The 24815-nt window shown below is 35.0% G+C and overlaps 2 protein-coding genes across 3 annotated transcripts; one reads left to right on the top strand and one right to left on the bottom strand.

The window, feature by feature from the left end:
- Window positions 1–575: 575 nt before the first annotated feature.
- On the top strand, window positions 576–9521 carry LOC121261398. Of its 2 annotated transcripts, none has more exons than XM_041163749.1 (4): window positions 576–788; window positions 2743–3210; window positions 3796–4399; window positions 9421–9521. In XM_041163749.1, the coding sequence occupies exons 1-4, from the start codon at window positions 678–680 to the stop codon at window positions 9477–9479; spliced, it is 1242 nt and encodes a 413-aa protein (XP_041019683.1). In that variant the 5' UTR covers window positions 576–677; the 3' UTR covers window positions 9480–9521. The 2 variants fall into 2 exon arrangements, with proteins under 2 accessions (XP_041019683.1, XP_041019684.1); XM_041163750.1 differs by having other exon boundaries at window positions 640–788; window positions 2658–3210.
- A 3884-nt stretch (window positions 9522–13405) lies between these two features.
- Window positions 13406–19034, bottom strand: LOC121261397 (CO(2)-response secreted protease). The gene is made up of 10 exons (XM_041163748.1): window positions 18342–19034; window positions 17149–17411; window positions 16894–17011; window positions 16220–16721; window positions 16008–16108; window positions 15406–15654; window positions 15183–15297; window positions 14897–15107; window positions 14248–14809; window positions 13406–13600 (listed from the first exon to the last, which is right to left on the bottom strand). Exons 1-10 carry the CDS (start codon window positions 18530–18532, stop codon window positions 13552–13554), a joined length of 2361 nt encoding a protein of 786 aa, XP_041019682.1. The 5' UTR covers window positions 18533–19034; the 3' UTR covers window positions 13406–13551.
- Between the last annotated feature and the right edge of the window lie 5781 nt (window positions 19035–24815).

The following is a 24815-nucleotide window of genomic DNA, read 5'->3' as shown; positions in this document are numbered from 1 at the left end:
CGTAAGTTGAGATCTCATTTCACTATTATTCACTACTATTCACAAATTTTAACTCACAAATCTCACTATTATTCATAAATTATTTCAACTCATCTCATCTCATCTCATCTTATCTCTCAATCCAGACGGAGCTTGTAAATAAAAATTATTATTATAATTAGTCGGAGTAAAATGCACATAAAAATTATTATAAACATTTTTTAAACAAAATTATTATTATAATGGGGGCGGCTACTATGCCGCCCCATTTTGACCGCTGGGCATACCGCCCAGCGTAGAATCTTTTTTTTTCATATTTTTTTAACATATTTAAATATATTTAAAAAAGAAAAAAATATATCAATACACTATAAATCATTTCCTTAATCACTAAGTAAAAAAAAAAAAAAGAATTTTGACCAGCAGTCAAATGGAGATGTCAAATTAGAGAGACAAATTAGACTTTCTCTATTATAATTAGTCGGTCACCATTGCCCATTGACTAATAAAAGTAAAATACTTTATTTATACGAGTAGAAAGACAGTATACAGAAAGACAGTATTTATACGAGTAAACATGGTGAGTAATCGATCAATCTAGCCGCTCACTTTTCAAATCAAATCCAAGTGTTCGAGGATCTGACTCTAGGGTTTCTCTCCCTTTATACGCCCCTCCAATACTCTCGAACGGTTCTGACATGGAGCCCGTGGCTCTGGCGGTGGACAAATTGAAAGCTTTTGTGAAATCCAGCCAGGACTTCGTCGACGGCTTCATTCATCGCCGCGACAATCCAGCTCGCCGCAATCCGGTACTCTCTATTTCCCCTGGTAGAAAGGTTCTTGGGCTGGTTTCTTCTTCTTTTTTCTTAAAGTAAATAAGATTTATTAGTTTCCATGGCACATTTGGTTTAACTTCATAATCATCCCTCTCATCTTAGATGAGGTTTCTGTTTTCATTTTTCTTCAAGTTACTCATGTAAACAGCCGGCTTGGTGATTCACGCCTTAGATGTCCATAGGCTTTCATCTATTTATTTATCTATTTTTTGCTTGAATCAATGAATATCCAAGCTACTTTGATCGGTATGCGGTCGAATAGCAAATTAGCAGGTAGCCAAGTTCCATTGTATAAGCGTTTTAGACATTCTTTTGAAAAATAGAAATGTAGTTTATACAATCGAAGTTTGGCAATGTTTCCCGAATCGTATACTCATGTAAACAGCCGGCTTGGTGATTCACGCCCTAGATGTTCATAGGCTTTCATCTATTTATTTATCTATTTTTTGCTTGAATCAATGAATATCCAAGCTACTTTGATCGGTATGGGATCGAATAGCAAATTAGCAAGTAGCCAAGTTCCATTGTATAAGCGTTTTAGACATTCTTTTGAAAAATAGAAATTTAGTTTATACAATCGAAGTTTGGCAATGTTTCCTGAATCGTATACTATTGTTTGCAGCTAGAATATTTGACCATTTGCGTGAACGTGTTGTTTCCTTCAGGAGTTAGTGATTTCCATGTAAAGAAATGAGTAGCGATTAGTAGAATCTAGAATGTTCGGTGGCTTGCAAATAAAAGCGTAAACTGATTTTCATGTGGCTTATATGATGAGCTATTAGTATAATTGTCCCCGTATGCTATGATATCAACTACCAAATCAATTATTGACTTCGCATATGTATTTACTGTGTTGGGCGGCCAGTCACCTCTGGATGTACATTTCATAATGTCGTGTTTGCTTTCCGGATAACTTATATGTAGAAATAGTCTCTGATTCAGATGTAAAGGTCATAGCATTCAGAAATCCAACTTTACTGAGTTCCTTCCTCTGTTAAGTACATGGTGGAGGCTGCAGTCATGGCTTCAGGCCCCACTTGATGTTTGTGCAATTTAAAAAAAAAACTAACATTGATAGGTTGAGTTTGTGGAAAACATTGTACTTTTTCTAAGTTGTTGTTTCATCCTTCAAATTGGGTTTCTTCGCTGGCACTTATATTCTCGTAGATTTATTAATGACTCTATGCAATCAAAATGCATCAGTCAAGAGTGTTAGTAAGTCATTAATAGAGTAAAAATACTAAAATTCAATTGAGTTATTTGATGCAGCTATTATTTCGAGGCAAAATAGACAGTATCATGCAATGCCACTCTTTGGAAACAAGAAGTTGCAGTGTTCTTGTTATCCTTTTGTATAAAATGCAAAACCCAAGGCCTTCTAGTTATAGTGTCTGCATGACTTGCTGGTGTTATCTTTTCAAAAGGATTGTGGTGAAGATAGTTTTAAGGCCTTTCGGCTATATAATACATTTCTCGTAACCTCCCTTTCACTCTCAAATACACAGAAGTATATGACGATGCTGCATCTCAGCTTTTGTGTTCATGATTTTTCACCATTTTTTGTATCAGTAAAACATAATTTAAATGGACCCTCAGAGATCCATTTCAAGACAAACACAGAGTGTTGGGGGTTTTTATTTATTTATTTGTGTTTTGCCATTTTACTTCTATGTGAATGCATTCGTGCTCACTTATGTCTGCACGTTAGATGTTTTGGTTACAACAAGAAGCATCTGATGATAGGGGAGATCTTTGACAATGATAACGTTGTGTGATATAGTTAACTTGTGCTGCAATATTCTTACTAAAATTTACACTCATCGTTTTTTGCCTTGTGATTAGAATTTTTCCTCTACCAATGTGGTTGTTCCATAAGTAACCATTGCTGGGCGATGGGAATTTTTGAATCCCATGATATTATTTTCAGATTGAAATTCTGAGGCGGTTGCAACGAGAAGCATTTACAGATCTGATGAAACTCAGGGACAGACAAGAGAAGGTTGAGAGAATACTTTCTTTCTATAAAACATCCAAGGGAAGTCCATTCCAAGAAGCCAGCACCCATGTAAGAGGAGAGTTTGATCTCTTGGGGGCTTTGTTGGTGATGGATAATGTTGATAAGCAGAACTGCAATGCACTTTCCAGAGCAGGAATCACAACTGGAATTGATTCAAGGTTCACTTTTGAAACCCCAATTAGTCAGGGAGAGAGTCTTACTGCAGAGTTTGTGGCCAGTCAAAAAGGCAACAGATATCTTGATGAGGTTTCGGGACAATCACTTTCTCTAGAAAAAGTGTCATATAGGGTAAATGCTTGTGACTGGTTATCCGTGGTTGCAATTCCAGTTGGAGCTCAATCCAGGGATGTTGCAATCACTTCAGTTTCTTCCCATCAAGTAAAGTCCATTTGCTTTAATGTTGTTGCTTACCCTACATTGTCTTACACTATGCATTTAGTATTGTGGTTGTGTGTGTTAATTGTGTTAGTTCATCACATGCTTGTGTATGGTGAGTCAAATAAACTTTACAGAAATCTCAATACTTCATATGACCTTATGGAATATTTTCTGTTGTTGAAGTTGGAAGCTCATGTTGCCGCATTACACCCTTCCTTTTAGATATCCAGTTGCTGCTGAGCTGTAGGCTTTTTCAGTGGCTTTCTGTTCTCTGTTTGTGGCTTTAATGTTCTTAATGTAGGGTTGATCAGATATTGGACATGTTGCATTTGTGAATATGTGGCAGTTGTGTTGTATTAATTCCCCAATATAATGCCCACAATGTCCCATTGTAGCCCTGTGCTTCCTTTTAGTCAAGGACCATATTGTTGAGCATGTCGGCATCTCTGCTTTGTCAACTATATTGCACTCAGATACGAGTATGAAGCTTAACAATTCAATGCAGTATTTTTATTCAATTTACTAATATTAGTTATCAGGCGCATTATCTACAGTTTGATTCTAATATAATATTTTATCTGGCAGGCAAAGGGCCTTACTAAACTATCATCACTTGGACCTCCCCTTTTAAATCAGCAGAAAGGCAGTGGCATTGGCTTATCTGTGAGAAAATCAAATGTCATTGCTTCATTGGCTCAATTCATTTCTGGGTTGGGTATGCAACCGGATGCTGATAGTGCGGGGCATTGCTTCAGCACATTCGGGCAAGTTGTCTGCCAACTTCCACGAGGGATAAAACTCTCACTGTTGGGTCTTCATCAAGTGCCTAAATCATTGAGCCAACATGTTAGTCTTGGACCCCTTGCTATTCCTGTCGTCCTTTCAAAACATCCAACCGCTCCTGAGACAGCGGTTGAAGCATCTAGCTCAGCCATCAGAACAAGCACCCCGGAAAACTTCTTCTCAGGATCTGTTGCCTTAATGCTGGAGTCAGAACTTGACGAGGTTACAAGAATTGGAGGTTGGATTGAAATGAATAGATCAAACCCTAAATGTTTACATTGGGGTGTGTCTATGTCCGATGATTCTGAAGATTCTTTTGGGTGGGGACTGAGTTTAAGTGGAATACATGGAGGTCCAACAAGCGAGGAGCATTTTCAGGCGGAATCCTATTTAAAACTAAACTTAGGTAAGCGGTTCAGCTTGAAACCAGGTATAGCATATATTGCAGCTGGAAATGCTAGAATGCCTGCTCTTATTCTTCGGTCTAATTGGTCCTTGTGAATTATGATTACCATTTTTCAGCATTGGTTATCATTTTCTCTATTTTGTGTGAGGCTCAATTCTATCTCTAAGATCATTATTTTCCTTAGCAGTGTGGGGGTAAGATAATTGGTTAAATCTATTATGGGCAATGAAAGTACAAAATAAAATCTCCTTTCTAATCCTTGTTGAAACAAATCCTAAGTGTAGTTTGTGCATTTTCCAAACAAACGGAAAAAGTGAAAACAAATGCTGCTGCCGCTGTCGCTGTCTTTTCTATCATCATGGAGAGAACTCTGTAGTGGGAAACATAATATGCATAAATATAATCCGAATGCAACTATCCAATATTTAAAGGCCTAATGCGTCCTTGATCATCCTGGACAGATTTTATTTATTTCCTGTCTTGGGGTAAGTATTGATTTTAAAAAAAAAAAAAAAAAACCATGAATGCCTTCTCGAGCACCCACTTCCCCAGTTAAAAGCATTCTTTTTCGTCACTTGTTAACGTTGTTCATTGCAAGTAACTATTAATTTAGGTGGCTAACGTGTATAATCATTGAAAATGTGTCCCACAATAACTGTGATAGATGATAACAAAATTTAAATAAAGAGTAAACATCAAAATTCATTCTTAATTAATTGTTTGTTACCATGGCTCAAACTGAGTAAAAAGTTTCTATCGCGGGGCTATTCGATATATATAGCATAGAGATTCTACATAGAAGTTTCATATATAACTTAATGTAAAACAAAAATTTTCTTTCAATTTAACTTTCTCCAATCTATTTAAATAATTACCATGCATCTCTTAAACATGGACAAAATCTTTTTTTTTTTTTTTTTTGTTTAATGAAAAAACATATGACATTTTTAACTCATTTTCAGAAAAACACTTGTTTGTCGTATATTTAACAGACACTAATCATATTTATAGATCAATATAGAAAAAAAATTCCATAATTTTATAAAAGAGTAATATTACATGTACTTACAATTTTATGCAGAGTATTATACGTATTAAGTATCAGCACGTATAGTTACGTAGATCAAATTATAAATAGAGAAATTCTATATGGAAGTACCACACACTTTTATTTAATCAATATGTGATTTGTTATTTTTGTCATTTTATCTTAATGCTTTAATATGTGTGTGTTTAAATAAAATGACAAATCATATGTTAATTAGGGGAGATGTGTGGTTTAAGGTAGGGGTCTCAGCCTCACCGCGGCCAGTGATGTCGTCTCTCCCTTGCTACGACGCCGTCTCTCCCTCGCCGCAACGCCGTCTCTCCCTCCCTCTCAGTCTAAGATCTCTCTCTCTCCGATTATTTCTTGCAAGCGACTATGGAATTGTTGTGTTGATTTGTTGTGATTGTGGATTTTTTTATTGTGTATCATTGTAATTTTTTGTGTATTTTGTGCACAATGACAACGGCCTATGAGTGGGTGGGTGGTAGACTGGGGGTAGACAATGGGTGGTGGATTTTTATTGTGTCGTGTTCTAAGGAGAGAAGTCTCACCCTCCACCCATGCAAGGGCGGGGGGCGGGAAGGGGGCTACCCCACCCCATAGGGTGCAGGTAGTACCCCTAGTGTAAGGCTTGCTTGTATTATTTATTGATAAAGTAAATTAAAAAGAAGGATTGCAACAAATAATTAGGTATTAAGAAAAAACAAATAAAAATATTCTTTCAAAGAATTAGCACTCTCAATGGCTTTTGTATTATACAGAAAATGTAAATTATTTGAAGAATTGTTCTAAAAATGAGTTTCATCCGATTATGTAAAAGGAATTATAAAATACAATTAGCTACTGTAACCTATTACATGTAAGAGCAATCTTAATAGATTCTTCATCATATCTTTTAAAACGCATCACTAAAACTCATTTTTTTTTATTTTACATACTGACTTTTACAATATATCATATATCATACATCAACTTATTAATTTTTATTTCATATCATTTAAATATTATAATTTTTAATTTTTTTTATTCATTTCAAATATTTTCTCTAACTATTAATAATATGCTCATATCTTTTGATATTTGTAATATCTCCTCATATATAATGTCATATAATTATGATCTATTTTAAATTAATCCAAATTTATAAGCTAAATCAAAATATAAATTAATTCAAAAAATAAAACAAAGAGATTATATAATGAAAATATTCTCAAAATATATTATGAGAATAATCATTCTCAATAGTTATATAATATGAATAAAGAGAGTTGAATAAATGGAAAACTTAGCAAGAAGAGGGAAGAGAAATTAATTAAAATTGTTTACAATAATGAACAGTATTCTCTACATCTAGAAGTTTATTATAGCAGAATGTAAAAGTATCTTTAAAATAGAAGATCCAATGGAGGGCACGTTTGGGAGCATTTCTTTATATTTTAAAGAAAAATGTATTATAAATAATTCATTGGGAGTGCTGTTAATGGATACTATTCATTTGTAAAAGTTTTGTTATTATTGATATTTCATTTACTCCCTATTTTTTTTTTTTTATCATGTAAGTAAATTCTTTTTATTGTTCATCATTTAAAACACATATATTTCATATTCTTCTAACAAATATCTTGTAAATATTTTTAAACCAGTTTTTTCATATTTTGATTTTATTTTTAATTTTTATTTGGCTTATATATTTTTGTTAAAGTGTATAGAACTGAGTTATTTTACATTGTATATAAAAATAAATTACAAATATAAAAAATATATGGATATTATACATTTACTGGTAGAAATAAAATATTTAAAAAGAATAAAAAAAAATTTAAATGATATTAAAAAAAATAGATAAATTAATAGATTACATATTGTAAAATTTAATATGTAAAATAAAAAATGTGAATTTTGACGATACATTTAAAAAAATAAAATAAAGAATTCTTAAGCAGGAAATTAAATAGTTAAATATACTCGCACATTTTTCTAAAAAAATAGATATATACTCGCACATTTACTTCTCCACTCGCTATAATTTTGTTCATATTGTCTTTGACTCGACGAGTCTTATCCGATCCCTCTCTCCGGGCGTCTCTCTAGAAAGTCCTATAGCCTAGGGTTTGCGTTATAGGAAAATAACGATGTCGTCAGGGAGGAAGATAACGCTGAAGAGCTCCGACGGCGAGACCTTCGAGGTGGACGAGGCCGTGGCGGTGGAGTCCCAAACGATCAAGCACATGATCGAGGACGACTGCGCCGATAATGGCATCCCGCTCCCGAACGTGACCAGCAAGATCCTCTCCAAGGTCATCGAGTACTGCAAGAAGCACGTAGAGGCCCCGAAGGCTGAGGACCGCGCTGCTTCCCTCGACGAGGCACTCAAGACTTGGGACGCCGAGTTCGTCAGTGTTGACCAAGCCACCCTTTTCGATCTAATCCTGGTCCGTATTTTTCCCTTCTAAATCAAACCCCTCAATATTTGATCATTTTATTTTTTTTATTTTCCTTATGATTTGGGTTTTGATTCTGCCGTTGAATACTTTTCCTTGGTAGATTTTTTTAGCAGTTTTTATTCTAGGGTTTTGCTTCGATGTCTTGCCTTCGGTGTCCATAAAGTTTTTGGGTGTTGAGAAAGTTCTGGAAGAAACGGAGAAACGCTAATTCTTCTATATAATCTATCTTTTTTCTTCAGTTTTTCCGTTTTTCTTGAGTATTCTGAGCCTGGTTTGATAATTGAGAATTTATACCACCGTATTATTTTTGGGTGTAAAGGAACCGTGACGTTTTGCTAATTACCACCTCCACTTTTCTTCTGGAGTTTTTGTGAGATCATGTTATGATCCGTTAAAGGTTTAACCAATTAGTATCCATCAGTCCTAGGGCTTTTAGATCAATGATTGAGTCTTTAACAATTGGTATCAGAGCCAGGTTTCGATCCTAGACTGTTGGATACTAATTTGGTTAAACCTTTAACCCTCACGATCATAGCAGATCAAATAAATCATTCCTATTAACTCTTCATATACCAATCCTTTAGCATTGTTGTATTCATACACCTGGCTAATTATCTGCTTTGTTTTACTCGAGTACTTGGGGTTGGATCCATGGCTAAAGTTAGTTAAGAAATGCTGATGATTTATATAATTGTTGGATTCCGTAACAATTGTGCTTGCAAAAAGGGAAAGCGTTGTGTTTCAATGAATCTGACGGAAAAATTTGTTGCTAATGGTTAAGTGCTTTGAAGTTCATGTAACGAATTTCACTAAACGGAAAATTTGTAGCTAATATTTAAATGAAGTTCATGTAACGAATTCCTACGAGACCCTTTGCTCCATTGTTTCAAGGATTGATTTTTCACTAATCAATAATATTTCTTTTATCATCCTTGTTGCTTTTTTGCAATCTTTTTTCTGTGTTCATATATGAGTTTAGTGGCTCTTTCTGTTTTCTTTCTTGTGAAATATTGCTTTTGTAACAATAGACTTGCTCTTGCCTTTTCAATCTTGAATTTCCTTTTCTTTTATAGGTAATCGATAAGTTTTATTAATAGAAAATAGGTATAGCCCAATTACATGAGATGTATACAAGAGGAACACCTATCTAGGATTTACAACAGATATAATAAAATCATGGACTCTTAGTCCATTAAATTTTCAATGTTGAAGTTCTTCCAAATAGAATCTAGTTTTTTCTTAAAAATCAGCAGATATCCTATATTTTGTTAGACACGTTTAGTTTCTTGTTTAAGGACCAGTTATTATGATGACTTAGCATTGTCCTGTGAAGTTGCAATATGCTCCTGGAGCATCAAGATTGTGGTATTTTTTTCTCAAGTCCATTGAGAGAGATTTATAACAAAGGGGCCGTTGAAGGGACTCTGTTATTTGTTCTTGCATCAAACAAGCACTAAACTTCTACTGGTGTTGTATTCTTCTACCATATTTGGTTGGAAGGCGGTTCACTTCAGAATATGTTCTTGTAGGCTGCAAACTATCTGAACATCAAGAGCTTGCTGGATCTGACTTGCCAGACTGTGGCTGACATGATCAAGGGCAAAACTCCAGAGGAAATCCGCAAGACATTCAACATCAAGAATGACTTCACACAAGAGGAAGAAGAGGAGGTTCGCAGGGAGAACCAATGGGCCTTCGAGTGAAAGATTTAAATTGAACGGATCTGTTTTTTGTGGCTCTTGTTCTTTTATGCTGAGGAAAGGGGTGCTGTTTCAATGTGCAAGACTTCTAGGTATTAAGTGCTATTCTAGGTGTCACTGCTGTAACCAATGTCTGTTTTGCTTAAACCTTTGCCCCACCCCATGCCCTCTCCATGTATTTGCTAAGTATGATGTTAACTAGATCTCTCTTATCATGTTAATATTGTGCATGTTGTTTTCTCTTCAGTTCTCTGTGTTTGTGATGCTAAGATGATTCACCATTGACTTTGGTGGAGCCTGGACGTTATCCAATTGACCTTAGTAGTGTTATCCCATCATGGTGCATATATTTAACTATACTTCAAATAGGGATAATAATTTTGGAAGGAAAATGATAGAGATATAACTTTTTTACAACCTTTCATACAATTATGTTTTAAATGAGAGGTATATTTGGTAAAGTAACTTATAAAAGTAAATATTACTTTACATATATACCTTCATTTTAAAAAAATTGTTGTATAAAGAGTTGTTAGAAGGGTTGTACATGTATTATTACGAGATGAATTATAATATTGGTTGGTTGGTTGGTTAGGAGATGAATTATAAGAGAAACACTACTTTGTTCTCTCATTTGTATTGCTCCATTTGACCATTTTGCAATTTTTTTTTTTTTTTTTTTACTTAATGATTAAGAAAGTGATTTTAAGCGTATTGGTGTGTTTTTTTTTTTTTTTTAAATATTTGAATGTATTAAAAAAATCTGAAAAGAAAAAAAAATAAAAATGCTGGGCGGTACGGCAGCATAGCCCCACTCGAATTATAATATAGTCGTGAAAAAAAGTTATAGATGATAGCTCAATAAGAGCTTAGATGTGCAATAAGAACTTACCAAAATTGATGTGTAAATGTAATAAGAGCACAGGAGCGAACGTAGAACTTAAGTCATCCATGTTTCAACATGGTCACTATTCTCGAAGTGCTTGGCTCATCTTTCATCGATTATTATTTCCTTTTCCCCAACGGTGAGCTTCCACCGCACAAGATGTGTTTCAAACCCTTTCGTATGAGAAATCTGGTTAATAGACGGGAAGGACAATAAATAAAGTTAGGATAAAATATGTATTGAAAGATAATATTTAATTTTTCAGTACATATTTAATTTTCATTGACCTTTTTAATATTTATTTCTTTAGCTGACCCGTGATTCCGGAGTAATGATATATATGCAATACATTTTCACAACAATATTATAAGATAATAATATTTTTATAAAATAATTATTTTATAAAGTATTTTATAAAAATACCTCTTATTTAAAACATATTTGTGTAAAATATTATGAAAAATATTGTGTAAATAGTCTTAAACATAAAAGGTCTATGTAATTTTTATTTTTTTAATAAAAAGTAATGATTTATACAAATTTCAAACTCGCATTTTTGAAATGACTTGCATGAGATTTGTACCTAAAACTTATAGTCTTATACCCAACCTTGCTTTTTAATAAAACCAAGAAGTAAAATAGGACTTGTTTTTCTGAGTACCCATTAATATAACCATACCCTTTCTGCAAACATTACGATGGAAGAGTTTTGTACACAACCGAAAAAATAGGAAAACTTTAGATATTATATTCTCATCCCAATGTGATGAGGTGATATTACTCATCAATCTTTATATTTATTTTTAAAAAAAATAAAAGATTATTCAAAAGTGATAAAAGTGTCACATTTTACATAATAAAATGAGAGTGTGGTGTATAATATTATTCCGAAAAATATATAAAACTAATAATTGAGGATAATTTCTTTAAAGTAAAACTAGTAATTAAAAACAAAGAAGTGTTCAAGTAGCATTACTTAAAAACTAACAGGTTTTATTTATTTCCCGTCTTGGGAAAGTATTGATTAAAAGCTTTAGTAATTAATCGGCTGCCAATTGCGCCAAGGCTCTAGTAAGTCCGGAAAATAAGTCTCAGTTGGAAGTACAAAACACGGGCCTACAGGCTAAACAGATGATTGAGTTTTTAATATAGGATTAGTCTGTTGGGAGCTTTCAAATTACAATTCTGGAGTAGTGAACCAAGAGAACCATGATTGACCCACGAATTAACGGGAAGGGGAAAAAAAAAACCCCTTGAATGCCTTCAAGCGTTTAGTTCTGTTGAGCCGTACGGTTTAGTAACAAACTCATCCTAATTTTTATAAGGAGCTACCTCATTGATAAATTAGTGTTTCTATAAGTTCATTTAACAAATTCATACAAGACCCTTTACTCCATTGTTTCAAGGATTGATTTTCACTAATCAATAATATTTCTTTTATTAGCCATGTTGCTTTTTTGCAATCTTTTTTCTGTTTTCTTTCTTGTGAAATATTGTTTTTTTTAACAATAGACTTGCTCTTGCCTTTTCAATCTTGAATTTCCTTTTCCTTTATGGGTAATCGATAAGTTTTATTAATAGAAAATAATAGGCGTAGCCCAATTACATGAGACGTATACAAGAGGAACGCCTATCTTTGGATTTACAACCGATACAAGAAAGTCATGGACTCTCAGTCCATCAAATTTTCAATCTTGAAGTTCTTCCAAATAGAATCTAGTTTTTTCTTAATGTTCAAGAGGCCCAGTTATTATGATGATTTTGCATTGTTCTGTGAACCTGCAATATGCTCCTAGAGCATCAAGGTTGTGGTTTTTTTTTTTAAAGTCCATCGAGAGAGATTTATAACGAAGGGGCTGTTGAAGGGACTCTGTTATCTGTTCTTGCATCTAACAAGCACTAAACTTCAATAGAGCCTTTCTCTCAAAAATTGGTTGGCAGTTAGTAAATGGGAATAAGAGTATTTGGAGCAGAGTACTAAAGACCAAATATCTGAGAGAAAACTCCTCCTTCTCCACCACTCAGAAACAAAATGATTCATGGATCTGGAAAGGCATTCTCAGGCAAAAAGACTTCTTAAAAAGCAGTTTGTGCTACCAAATAAACAATGGAGCAAGTGTAAAAGTCTGGACAGACACCTGGATATCTACCATGACAAATTTCACTCCAAATCCTAGAGATGAGACAATTCCAAGAGATCAATCTCTCAAAGTTTCTGAGCTCATGATGGAAAATCCTAGAAGCTGGAACATAATTCTTATTCAGGCTCTTTTTCATCAAGACTCGGTGAATGAGATCTTAAAAATTCCTCTTGCCCAACACAACTACCACAGGCTAGAAGACAGAATCATTTAGACCCAGCATTCCTCAGGTAAGTTTAGTGTAAAATCTGCATATGCGGCAATCACATCCAACCAAGAGAACACTGATGAAAATTCCATTCACTCGAATACCTGGAAAGGCCTTTGGAAATTGAACATTCAGGATAGGTTGAAATTCTTTTGTAGGAAGATCCTCAATAATGTCATCCTGACAAAAGCTCTTTTAAAGAGTTTTTTCTACATTGATAGTGAAGCATGTGTGTGCCCCATTTGTAATACTGGGATTGAAAATCAAGCTCATCTCTTCCTAAATTGCAATTTTACCCGTGTGCTTTGGTATCAGTCCCCTTGGCCCTTAAATATCTCAAATTTGGCTAGCAACACTACGACTTACTGGATAGAGTTCATTCTAAGTCCACATAGGAACCTAAGAATACCTGTTAATGAGTAGCACCATTTTCAAATCTTTGCTGTAGTGGCTATGGATAGTATCTGGTTTCCAAGAAATAAAGTTGTCCATGAAGCTTTTAAACCAAACCTCCAAATTTTCATTTCTCAAACTTTGAAAGTGTACAAGGAACATTGTGAAGCTTGGGGCAATAAAATGATTAACACTATTCATAACTGGAAAGCTGTCCCAAAGGATCACCAGATCCTACAATTTGATGTAGCTGTGAGGACAACAGGAAGCACTGCTGCCGCTGTTTGCAGAAAAGATGATGGTGAAATAATTTTTGTTCACACAAGGTTCGTTCATAGTACAAATCCCAACCAAGAAGAAGCCACTGCTTTGCTCATAGGACTGCAGGAAGCAAAGGAAAAAAATATTGAGAACCTAGTCATAGCAGGTGACTCACTGAACACTCTACTCGCGGCAAAGGATGCAGACTACAACCCAGATTGGCTGGCCCAACCGATTATTCAAGACATCAGAAATCTGATGATTACTCTAAAGAGTTGGCAGTTCAGGAAAATGCATCGAGGTTTGAATCCATGCGTGCGCTCTATTGCCCAATGGACAGCCTCCAAATTGATCTTTGGAAGCATACCCATAATTTCTATTCCTCCCTGTTTATTAGATTTTCATAGTAGAAAGGACCCTCATGTGTAATTCTTAAAAAGACTGCACCGTTTGCTTGGTGCCATATCTTGTTTTATTGTTTCACCACGGCTTTATTTTAATAGAAGTAGACTTTGTTTCAAAAAAAAAAAAAATTTTTTTTTTCCCCCAACGTTGTTGAGTTCCGCAGCTCAAGATGAGTTTCAACGCTTTTGTATGAGAAATCTGGTTAATAGACGGAAGTACAAGTGCGGATTGGTGTCTACTTACAGATATTTTACATCTGGAGATAGAAATGCAGTGCTCTCAAGTTACCGGGTATGTGTAAAAACTTATCTACATTATAAAATACCCATCATAATCGTCAAGAAAAAGGTCCTTAAGCTTACTTGTTGCTTATTACAAATGGACTCCGGACTTTATAGTTTCCATTAGTCCAAGTGATTGACCCAAATACATGATCTTCCTTCAATGGCGTTCCACTGGAAGAAAAGATCACTTGGTAGCTCAGCTTCAATTCGTTTTTCGTAAACTGCAGTTTTTCTGGAACCACACTGACATTTACGCCACTGGGTGCATCCACACTTACAGTATAGACAGTTTCGCCATCCCCTGCCACATTAGTCACCGTCCTGCTCACGTTCTTGCTCTCTTTTCCATTGAAATTGGATACTGCAATTGATGGGTAGTTGATATTGGATATATAATCAGCTCTGGAGTCCTTGGGGCAAGCAAAACCATCTGGAATGGTTTGGGCGATGGTTCGAATTGCAGATATGTCGAGCCCTGAGTAGCAAAGGTAGTTCAAGTAGTCGATGGTGGTCGTCTCGTACACCAACCCTGGTCGTAATGGTCCAGATGTTGTCACCTCCCCTGCACCGTAATCATATGGCGTGGCCATTGCACCCGAGTCCGTTGTAATCGGAGCTTTCAGATTGTTTGTCTGAGTCGCTGCAAATCGATGGTCGTCATAGATTAGTAGACATAGGAAGTTCAGAAAAAAAATTACATGTAATTTGTTGTTAAGACTCTGATCACCTGTTGTCATTATGGCTGATTTGATAGCTGAGGGACTCCATGTTCGGTTCTGAGATTTGACAGTGGCGACTATCCCCGAAACATGCGGGCATGCCATGGAAGTTCCTGAGAGAATGTTAAACAACGAGGCTTCTTTTCCTTTTGGAGCTCCTGATGTGTCATTTCCAATCCATGATGCCAGTATGTCCACTCCTGGTGCAGAAACATCAGGCTGCAAAAACAAGCACATTAAACATGTTGTTGGTAGTAATTAAATAACATCGTAGAGAATGCAAAGAATCCTTGCCTTGAGAATGTTCCTTGTGTGATATGAAGGCCCCCTAGCCGAGAAATATGCAACATTAGGCGCGGGAGTATATTTCGTCACTGATACTGTTGGTAAAATTGTTGCGACTGGATCTCTTCAGAAATTTCCAAACTAATCAGCTACTTAGATAACGAATCGAAGCTAACAAGTTTTTGGATTATATATACTTTCTAGAAGACAAGACTTATATGGGTATCATTACCTGGTTGAATTTATATAGGAGAGGACTACCTCGGCATCTTTCGAAGTGATTATGGTTGCTGGAAAATCACCATAAGGATTTGCCACTGACGTTGTTTTGTCATCCATCAAAGCTATACCGATTGCTCCAAGGTCCTTCACTGCATATAACTTGTCATCCTTTGAATAACCAGAATCCTCATCATCGTTATTGCAGACCACAATCTTCCCCTTGATCAAGTCTTTATCCAATGAACCCGGTTCGCAGTTGCTGAGAACAATCTCAAGCGTTTAACATGTTGTGGCAGATTGTGAACCCAAAAAAGAAAAGAATTAAAGCGTTTAATTATTTATCTACTTTAATCTAAAGAGATATTTACAACCGACGTACATTGAAATAGAAAATTCTATACATCACATTACTATCTTATTTTCATCTCATTATATAATATGTGACACATTTATACTACTAGATAATCCTTTATTAGATTATTCTTTATCATCTAATGATAATAAATGTGTCACACCTTACATAATGGAATGAAAGTATAGTACATAGTATTACTCATCGAAATATGTGTTCGTATGTAGTGTTTGAACTTTGCCATTGTTTCTTTTACGTACCTGGCTTCAACTTCTTTGGCACCACTTTTCTTGGCATTCTTAGCGTATATCAATGGATATACAGGGGATTTTTGGAGTGGAGAGAAATTTATGCCTTCACCCTATATAATATCCATGAAGAGAAATATTATATATAATAAAATTTATTGAACCGTATAATGGAAGAAAATAAGAATTTTAAAAAATAAATATATATTTTCCTTTTTCTTTACCTTAATCACTTTGTTTCCGCCTAATACCAAATTAGATTGAAAATCACGGTCAATCGTCGAGGCTGCAACGGTCAAAATCCAAGGTGCAATATTCACAACGGATTCCGCATCGGGGCCGTCATTCCCTGCGGAGCAGACCACAATGATCCCGTGCTCCACCGCGTGAAACGCTCCGATCGCGATTGGATCGCTTTGGAGATCGAGTCGCGATATCGACGAAGTGCCAAGCGAGAGCGATAAAACATCAACACCGTCGTTAATCGCATCGTCGAACGCCGATAGAATAGTGGAGCCACGGCAACCGAATAACGAGCATACACTATAGACGGCGATCCGTGAGCCCGAGGAGCCACCCTTGGCGGTCCCAGCGGCTAGGCCATAGTAGGATGCACTGGCAATGGTGGTCCCCGCCGCAGTTGAAGCCACGTGTGTGCCATGGCCAAGCGTATCCCGGGGGGAATCGCTTCCCGTTGCATTGTAGAACCTTGCTCCAATCAGCTTTCTGATGCAAAGTAAAAATGTACAAATTGTCCATTAGAATATACCATTAAAGTATATGATCTAATATATTCATGCATTTTCTTTCATTTTGACTTTGATTATATAGACTTTTTCACGAGAAAAATGCACTGATATGAACTGATTATATAATTATATAGGAGGTGGAGCGTTACTTGTTACAATTGGAGGAGCTGAAATCATCAGCAGTCATGCAGGTACCTTTCCACCCTGAAGGAAGTGAATTACCCACGATATCCTTGTCACTAAAGCTCTCTGACTCCGGCCAAATTCCTGTATTAATTCCATATATATACTATTCATTCAGAACTCAAAACCGATCGATCGTTTGAGAACAAGATGAATAAATAGCATGCAAGATGAAAATACATATATATATGTATAAATAATACTGATCATTAATTAATTACCTGTATCCAAGATGCCGATTATTGAGTCTGATTGATCAAGAGATGAAGTTTCAGATTCAGAATTAGGCGTTGAGTCGATCACTACAGAGGTTTGATACTTCAAGAAATCCCAAGAACGAGTTGTGTGGAGTTGTAATAGAGGATCGGGAAAAACTGATACAACTCCAGGTTTTTGAGCAATCGAACGGGCTTCCTCCTCCGATATCCGAGCTGCGAACCCTGAGAAACCATGCTTGTAGGTATGTACCAGTGCATTTTCTCTCCTATTGCAAATCGCAACAGCAACATCGTGATTCATATATATAATATGCAAATTATTCGATACCAATGGCCACATGTAGGATGCAAATTAAGATGCAGTACTGATTATTATATCGTTAGATCAGGAATTTAATTGGTTCTGTAACCTGCATATAGTGGTGTTCATATTGAGAAAGAAATTAGAACCGAAACTCACGAATATTATTGTACTTTGGTAAATTAATATTAAAGAATAATTTTTTAATTTTCTTATCAAGAATGCCTAATCATTGTTTAATTTAGTGCTGATCTTATACAATTATTTCAACTAAAATCATTACATATCTTTCAGGAGAAGTATACAAATTAATTAGGATTAATGTAAGAATTAAGCATATATATATATATATATATATATAAAAGATCCCTTACAAACTCTAATTATAATATATTTTCATCCATTTATCTGTTTTAATCCTTTTTTTTATATATTGGAGAATTGTTGTTAAAATGAGTGAAAAATAGAAGCAAAAAAACTTTAGAATTAGTAAGGAATGCATTTGGACTTGCTTGCCCCTTTTATATTTTGGCAAAATAGTGGGGAGGCCATGAGATTTTCTTGTCTTTTATTTCCTTTTCTTCTGAAGCTAGGAAAATGCTAAGGGGACCGAAGAAATGCACCAATAGTCTTGTTGGGTGCATGATGCTTCAGTCCCTCTGTAGAGGGACCCTTATTTCTACAACTCATTCAACTACTCCTACGTACAGTTGCTGCTTCCCATGAATGGACTAATATAGAAGGCGTTCAGGGAAAAGGAAAAAGAAAAAGAAAATGATTGAAAAGAACAAACAAGACAGAAATATTGTCATGCTTCCTAATCCTTTTGCCATTTTTTAAGCACTGAAGAGGTAATCATTTTCGAGTATTTATGTATATAGTGTACGTAATTTACCGTCTTAACACTCTGTTCATGAGCTGAACATGGTCATCCCTCAAGGAACCATTTGCAATGTCCGCAGCTCCCATGTATACAATATAAACACCAAAATCATTCCCCGCTTCGGCTGCTCTTGTTTCATCCAAAAACAGGACAAGAAAGACAGACCAGAATGAGAAGAACTGCAGATAATTGCCTTTCATCATTCCCCGTACTGTACCTTAATTAGAGTCTTTGAATGAACGATCGAGATGATCATTTCAAGAACCCGGACGGTGCTTTATATAGCAGTAATATCAATGTGATCATAGGTCGATTAGGTTGATGGTGGAGAAGGTGAAGGTGAAGGATATGGTTCTGCAAGTGGATAAAGCATTTTGCTCGTGCGCTAGCTGCAGACATGTCAAGCTGATCTTATGCCATCCACCCAAAGTGCGCCTTTTGAGAAATGGAAATGCTGGTGCTGGCCGGTATAGATTTTGTTGTGGTGGTGAGGAAGATGAAAGTGGTGCGGATGGGTGAGGATCTTTCTGTCTGGAGTGATAATACTGGATATTCACCAATATCTAAGCATAAATATGTCCAAGGTATAACAAATTATGTAATCTACCCAACTCTCCAGTGCCGTTCAAACATGGAACTTTCCCCCACATAGGAAGAATATTTCAGTGCGCGCGCTTGCTTTTCTCATTGATCTGTGAAAGTGGAGTAGCCTTCTGATGAACACTTTGTAATGATTTGAGGGGGTGTAATTCTGGGGTCCGATTTTGGAACTGAAATGAGTATTGTGCATGTGGTGCGTTGAACAATTGGGACCCTCTCTCTCTCTCTCTCTCTCGAATTAGCTTTAACAAAAAACGCTCGCATGTGAATTAGAGAGAGTCTATGGCATGATTTTGCTCGGTCAAGAAAAATGTTACTTTCCTCCCACTATTTGCTTCCTCATTTTGACCCTTTATATATTTTAAATTAACTTTTATTTTTACTTAATAGTTAAAACAGTGACTGTTAGTATATTAATTTTTTTTTATATTTTTTTAAAATATTTTAAAGTAATAAAAAATAAAAATAACATTTTGAACTAACGATAAAAACGAGCGGTGCATACCTTGAGAGAGAGAGAGAGAGTGGACTCTGACGTAACTTGCACTGCAAAACATATCCTTGGGTTGGAGGCAACAAAGCTAATAATAGTAATAGTAGTGCTATATAAATATGTATAGGATTATTTTTTTTATAAGATATATATATATATAGGATTATGAAGGGAAGTCCAAGAAATCGGCAAATTCAATTCCAAGCTAGTGCAAACTCCAAATCATCATGACTTATCAAAAGTTCAGAACTATCATAGTGCGCCTCTAGTTCCAGTTCCATAGATAGACACCTTTTTGTATGCATGTTCCTAGGGCTGGGCAATGGGGCCCGTCCCTTGGCCCACCCGACCCAATCTGCCCACACTCGTTAGGGTAATGGGTTGAACTTCTACCCATTAATCAGGGCGGCGGCAGATTGGGTTTTTTATGAGTGTCAAAGTAGGATGGGTGCGAATGGGATGTAGGGTGGGCTAGCTTGGGACGGTGAGAGTGGTGATACAGCCCCTCATGAGGGGTGAGGGGTAGACTACAGTCTACACCAAAACCTGTCTGCAATGTCAGCCATGTATAACAAAAAGATATATGTTTTTGCTTGATGATACCCATTAATTAGGAAAAAGGAAACGTGTGCCATGACTCTTCGTATCACAAGCTAATGCTTGAATCTTCTTAGATTTGTATTAGCGGGGGTATTATCCGCCCTATATGGCAAGCAACCACCCTTTCTGTACCTCGCCCCTCGTTTGGGCAAGGAGTCAGTTTTTCTCTCGGACCCAACCCGTCCCTACCCCCATTTACTCCCTAGCCTAGCCCTGTCAGCTTGACGGACGAACGAACGGGTGGCCCAGTCCATCGTTTGGATCTCCAGCCTTAGTGCTACTGTATCACAGCAAAAAATCATATCACAACCAACAAAGCAGAAATATGTCCCCAAATAAATTGAGATTGCTAGATTCGAAATCCTCGTGCCAAAAAAATCGAGATTTCAAAAAGGTCTACCATGGCAATGATGACATAAACCGAACTTACAGTTCACAAATTTGATTGTATGTTTGGTATTGAATATAATAATAATAAATATAGACATGCAATTTTTTTTTTTTAATAATTTTTTACACAATATTTTTTTAAAAATATATGCCATTATTTTCTTAATTCTTTACGTATTATTTTATAAAAATACTTTCCATTTAAAACATGATTATATAAAGATAATCACGTATATATCCGACAATAAGTAAATTTAGAATAAAATATGTATTGAAAGATAATATTTAATTTTTCAATACATATTAATTTTTCAAAACATATTTAGTTTTCACTACATTTTGTGTATTTATTTCTTAACTGTCTTCTAGAACCCGTGATTCCGTATACTTACCATTTTCTTGAGGACTTTCATCAGTAGGAAAACTTTAAATACTAATATTTAAGAGCATTTATTTATATTAAGTTAGAGCCCTCCCCGTACTCGAGCCACCATCAATGTAAATTTAAAAGGTATCTATAATTTTCATTTTTTTTTTAATAAAAAGTAATGGTTTGTATAATTTTAAAATATAAAAGTTTTACACACGCTACTAATAAAAAAAAGTCAGACTCCAAAATATATAAAAATATATATATAAAAACAAAAATCACTGGATTCACCTTTTTACAAAGTGTTTATGCCTCGAAAATTTATACTAAACGTTACTTTTAAATAAAGCCATGCCAGTAAAATAGGATTAGCTTTTTCAAAAATTAATTACATGTTTCCTCCATCGAATTTTTACTCAATTTGCAATGTGTTTTAAAAATTAATAATTACATCAAAGTAGATCCACTTACTTTTAAAACTTATCTATTCCCCCTTTCGTCTACCAGCAAAGTGAAATGTAACGAAAATTGTCTCCAACTGCTTCTTACATGCATAACATTCACTACAAAGACAAAATCACCCCTGCCTTCATTGACTTCATGCCCCCCGTGCTCCTCATTGCAGTCAAAATCCCTCAGAAGCAATTATTCCAATTAATTGTAGGCAACCCAGGTCCATGGAAATTGACCAACCATAGACAACAGAAGCAATCTCTACAAATGAAGAAGCATCTAACAAAAAACAAATACAGTTAATTCTTAATAAAGAGATAAATGAAAAATGAAGGAAGAAGACACAGCTAATATGATTCAGTTGCACAGTTCTTCCCCCACGCGAAGTGTATAAAGACAAGTGTAAGCTGGTTTTATTCACAATGTACATATCAATCACATTAGGCATGAAATTCAAAAAGAAAAGAAAGCAAAAACGCAGCATGACCTTCAGAAAATGTAGGTCATATATGTCAAAAACAGTACACCACCCGACTCAGTACAATACAAGACTCTCCATTCAACTCTACACCCAGGCCATCTAATGTCAACAGCAGCAATCTACTATTAAGCTGCTGCAGCTCCATAATCTTGTTAACAGACATTTATTTTCGTATAATCTTCTAAAACCAAGGGATTGCCGACGAAAAATAGGTTCTCTTTTCAACTCAAGTGACAGTATTTGCACAAGGCTTTTTCTCTTGGAGTGAGATCACCGTTTCAAAAGCACCCACCAAGGCCTTAACCTTGCTCTTCCGGGTTTCAGCAAGTTTACTTCTTGTTTCTTCAATGACGTTATTAAACAAACCTTGCGCATTTCTCTTCCCCTGCACATCTTGATGTCTCAAAACAACTTTTTGTGGGTCAGGTTCGCTGCCGTATGTGTCACTGTCAACTTCTGGCCTCTTAAAGCTTCTCCTTCGGACAACGGCCTTGACATTTTGGCTCTCCCCTAACACTTTTCCCCGCTTGAATTTGAGCCTCCTTGGGCTGTTAGTCAAAGACTGAATATCAACCACCTTCCCTATCCTGAACTTTAAATTCAATGCTTGGCCATTTTTATCTTCAGAACAAACCACCCCAGTCTTTCTGGGCCTCCCGTTTGTATCCCTCTTCCACGGTGTCTGCTTCTTCTATGTGCTCAGTTTCATTGCTTTCTGAGGGAAACTCGTCTTCTGCTTCACTCATTGTATACTCAGATTCCTCTTCACAATCTTCTTCATGGGATGAAGAAGACTGAGCATTTGGGCGGGATGAAAACTTTGGTCTCGATGAAGTCAGGGGTAATTTTGCCTTTGAGTGAATGTTAGGCATGTGAGCAGCACGTGGAGGCAATTCCATTACATTTCACTCTGCTGGTAGACAGAATGAGGGATTGATAAGTTTTGAAAGTAAACAGGTCCACTTTGATGTAATTATTAGTTTCGAGAGCATTTGTAAATTAAGTGAAAGTTTAAGGGAGTAAAGTGTAATTAACCATTTTTTTAAACCCATTAATAAAACAATTACATACTCTTCCTTCAAACATTATGATGGAAGAGTTTTGTAGACAAAGCGAAAAATATATAGGACTAGTAGTTGAAGATAATTTATTTTATTTCTTTAAAGTAAAACTAGTAATTAAATACAAAGAAGTGTTGAAGTGGCATTACTTTAATGTTGGCCTAATTGTTAAAATTATCTACTCATAGTGATAATGTTTTATTCTTTAGGCTGCAAATTGAATGGATGGCGTTGTGGCGAAATCAGTAATCGCCATTGGCCAATGCATTGTAGTTGAAGTTAACGAGTTTAATTTGCTTTCAAGTACTGGTTTGTCTCCTTCTAAATGCAGCCATAAATATTGCGTTATCCTTGACATATATACCAACTTTAACTAACTTTATGTTAATGCTTTTTCTTCTTAATTCCTTCTCTATGATACGTTTTAAGCACTTTCTTTCTTAACTCAATGAACCACCATATCTGGTATATTTATTGTTTCATATATTCATATATATATATATATATATATATATATATATAAATTATTATATTCTCAAGCCAACAACACACAATTTATATCATTTAAATGATAAGTTTTAATTTATAAGATTTAAAATTTAATTTTTATTTTTTAAATTATATTATATCAGATAAGCACTTTACTTTACTAGATGTCCTCTACATCCCAGCTTAGAATAGAATTGCGGAATTATTTAAGCTAGCTACATTTATGATATCTTTTGCAAATGAAGTGATTGTGTGGGCCGTACTTCACGTGGGCGAACCCCACTCTTGTGAGGCCCATTGTTCCGCACATCTTGGGCCCACCCAGTTCGTGACCGGCTCGGGCGGCAACACACGAGGGTAATATTGCTCATGGGTAAAGCCCACGTTGTCGAATTAAGCAACCAGAACCTGAGGGACGGAAAGTAGAACTAGCTCTAGCTCAAAAAACCTTGGAGTTTTGTATACGGAATTGCTTAAAAGAGCCGCAATTATAAATTTGCACTTAAGAAAACCTATTAAATTATGGAAAATAATTTATACACAATATTTTTTACTATACTTTAGACAATTATATTTTAAATAAAAATTATTTTTATAAAATATCTTATAAAAGTAATATCATTTTACAAAAATACATTCATCTTATAACATTGTTGTAAAATGTATTGTAAAAATATATTGTGTATATCATTAATCTAAAATTATTCCCTAAATCATCAAATGTTTTTCAGCGGAAGCGTTTATATTTAACGGCCCGTCAGCATCTAGAAGATGAACAGTATTTATATTTTGAAAATTGTTACATACACAAAAAAAATTATATAAAATGAATTTATAAATTGATATAATTCTATAAAATCTGTTAAATATATATTATAATAAAAATATTTTTATAATCTAAATATCATATCAAATCATATCTATATTTATTTTTATGTAATTATTATTATTTTTTATATTATTCATGTCTTTGAAACGGACGGTGTACTGAGAATTTTTGCTACGCATTAAAGATCTTGTACTAGACCCTGGGGACAGAGTACTGGGTCTGACGTGATAAACTTATATCAATAGCTTTCCGCCTTTCTATGGCAGCAGCCAATCTCCTTTATACATATATTCAACGATATTCGCATATTTTCTCACGCAAAGCGATCGCCATGTGAATGTTTCAATCAATGGGTTTGGTTATAGGTGGGGTAACCATGAATGCATCGTACAGGCTACAGAGGGTTTACAGAGAGGAGATATTATAAAAACAAGTTTATAATTTGAATAATGCCATTCCTACCGCTCTATAATTTTTTAAAGAAAATCATATTCTCATCACTAGTTTTTATTACTTTGTGTTATTGTTTGAATTTTTTATTTTCTTTTTACTTAATAATTAAAAAAATATTTTTTAATAATATTATATTTTTATTTTTATTTTTTTAAACTAACATAACTTTACATGAAATTCTAAATTTACTTTAAAAAAAATAACTTTATAATCTAACTTAACAAATGAAATTAGGTAAATTTATAAATTTATTTTTATAAAAGTTAA

This window comes from Juglans microcarpa x Juglans regia, chromosome 4D (assembly GCF_004785595.1).
Source record: "Juglans microcarpa x Juglans regia isolate MS1-56 chromosome 4D, Jm3101_v1.0, whole genome shotgun sequence".
Taxonomy (NCBI): Eukaryota; Viridiplantae; Streptophyta; class Magnoliopsida; order Fagales; family Juglandaceae; genus Juglans; species Juglans microcarpa x Juglans regia.
This window is presented reverse-complemented; position numbering and strand designations above follow the sequence as displayed.

Bases quoted from the DNA above. Each gene is read 5' to 3' on its own strand.
- LOC121261398 (XM_041163749.1), top strand. From the start codon at position 678: ATGGAGCCCGTGGCTCTGGCGGTGGACAAATTGAAAGCTTTTGTGAAA. The intron at 789-2,742 runs GTACTCTCTATT...TATTATTTTCAG, and splicing joins ATCCAGCTCGCCGCAATCCG to ATTGAAATTCTGAGGCGGTT. The intron at 4,400-9,420 runs GTAAGCGGTTCA...ATGTTCTTGTAG, and splicing joins CTATTTAAAACTAAACTTAG to GCTGCAAACTATCTGAACAT.
- LOC121261397 (XM_041163748.1), bottom strand. From the start codon at position 18,532: ATGATGAAAGGCAATTATCTGCAGTTCTTCTCATTCTGGTCTGTCTTT. The intron at 16,722-16,893 runs GTAACGCTCCAC...ACTTTGCATCAG, and splicing joins AGCTCCTCCAATTGTAACAA to AAAGCTGATTGGAGCAAGGT. The intron at 16,109-16,219 runs GTAAAGAAAAAG...GATATTATATAG, and splicing joins GCGGAAACAAAGTGATTAAG to GGTGAAGGCATAAATTTCTC.